This window comes from Chionomys nivalis, chromosome 5 (genome assembly GCF_950005125.1).
Source record: "Chionomys nivalis chromosome 5, mChiNiv1.1, whole genome shotgun sequence".
Taxonomy (NCBI): Eukaryota; Metazoa; Chordata; class Mammalia; order Rodentia; family Cricetidae; genus Chionomys; species Chionomys nivalis.
The window spans coordinates 33898128-33899435 of NC_080090.1; the positions used below are offsets into that span (position 1 = coordinate 33898128).

Below are 1308 nucleotides of genomic sequence, written 5' to 3' on the forward strand. Positions count from 1 at the left end.
GTTCTGTCTTATTGTTGGCAATATATGGCAGACAGATTCTACCTAGAGTCTCACTTGGTTATCAGATGGAGTCTGAATTTTCCAAACAGTCATCTAGGTGGCCATCCATGGCTTGCTGCCTATCAGCTTCTCATAGCATCACGTGACCTGGGCATAGGCAGCAGAAACCAGCAGTCAGTTAGTATTGATCTTGGAAATGCATGTAGCATCACTCTGTCTCCATTTAGTTAGTTAAAGATGTCATGTAGCCCACCTACATTTCAGGGAGGGGACAGAGACTCCATCTCTTAAAGAAACCCATGCCAGAAAATTTTTTATAGTTTATTTTCATGCCCTCAAAGGTAGACTGGGCAAAGTACATGTACTGCTTGCCTAACTAGCACGTCCATAACCGGGACTATAAAATGTGGTTGGATCCAGGAGTTTAAGAAATAGTTCCAGAGCGCTCCGGACGCCGGGTGCTGTCATGGCGGGTGCATTGAAGAAGACCACCGGCCTGGTGGGATTGGCAGTGTGCGACACTCCACACGAGAGGCTAACAATATTGTATACAAAGATTCTTGATATTCTGAAGCAGTTCCCTAAACATGCAGCCTATAGAAAATACACAGAACAGATCACCAATGAGAAGCTGGATATGGTCAAGGCGGAACCAGATGTTAAAAAATTAGAAAACTTGCTCCAGGGTGGTGAAGTAGAAGAGGTGATTCTTCAGGCTGAAAATGAACTAAGTCTGGCAAGGAAGATGCTGCAGTGGAAGCCATGGGAGCCACTGGTGGAAGAGCCTCCTGCCAACCAGTGGAAGTGGCCAATATGATCACAGTGTCTGATGGCTGATGCCAGTTAAATGTGCGATTAAATGTTCTGTTGTGCTAAAATAAAAAAGAAAAGAAAAGAAATAGTTCCAGGACTTTCTCTTTCTACCACTGATTTTGCAGGCCTCTACGACAGAAAAATTCTCTCCATAAGACATCAGTTCCAAGATCATGTAGGTATTCCTTAGAGGATATACAAAGAGAAAACTCTGCCAGTGTTCATCTTCCCCCAAACAGACTCTGGCTGCTTCCGCTCCTCTGTAATGCTGAGCCACTGAGCATGACCAGTGTATGAGACAGTCTACAAAGGTCAGTGTTGCAATAATTTGATGAAAGATCTTTATATGAAGTCATCCCGGCTTGTCCATTTTTAATCAAGTTGTTTTCATATTATTGAATTGTGAGGTTTCTTTTTAGATGCTATGGGTTTATCAGATGCAACCATTGAGTATTAAGTGTCCTTATAAGAAATGGAAAAGAAGGCTTTGGATGT

The 1308-nt window shown here is 42.8% G+C and overlaps 1 protein-coding gene across 1 annotated transcript; it reads left to right on the top strand.

Moving 5' to 3' along the window:
* Positions 1-448: 448 nt before the first annotated feature.
* Positions 449-872, top strand: LOC130874966 (NADH dehydrogenase [ubiquinone] 1 alpha subcomplex subunit 5). The gene has a single exon (XM_057770550.1). It carries the CDS (start codon positions 467-469, stop codon positions 815-817), a length of 351 nt encoding a protein of 116 aa, XP_057626533.1. The 5' UTR covers positions 449-466; the 3' UTR covers positions 818-872.
* Positions 873-1308: the final 436 nt, after the last annotated feature.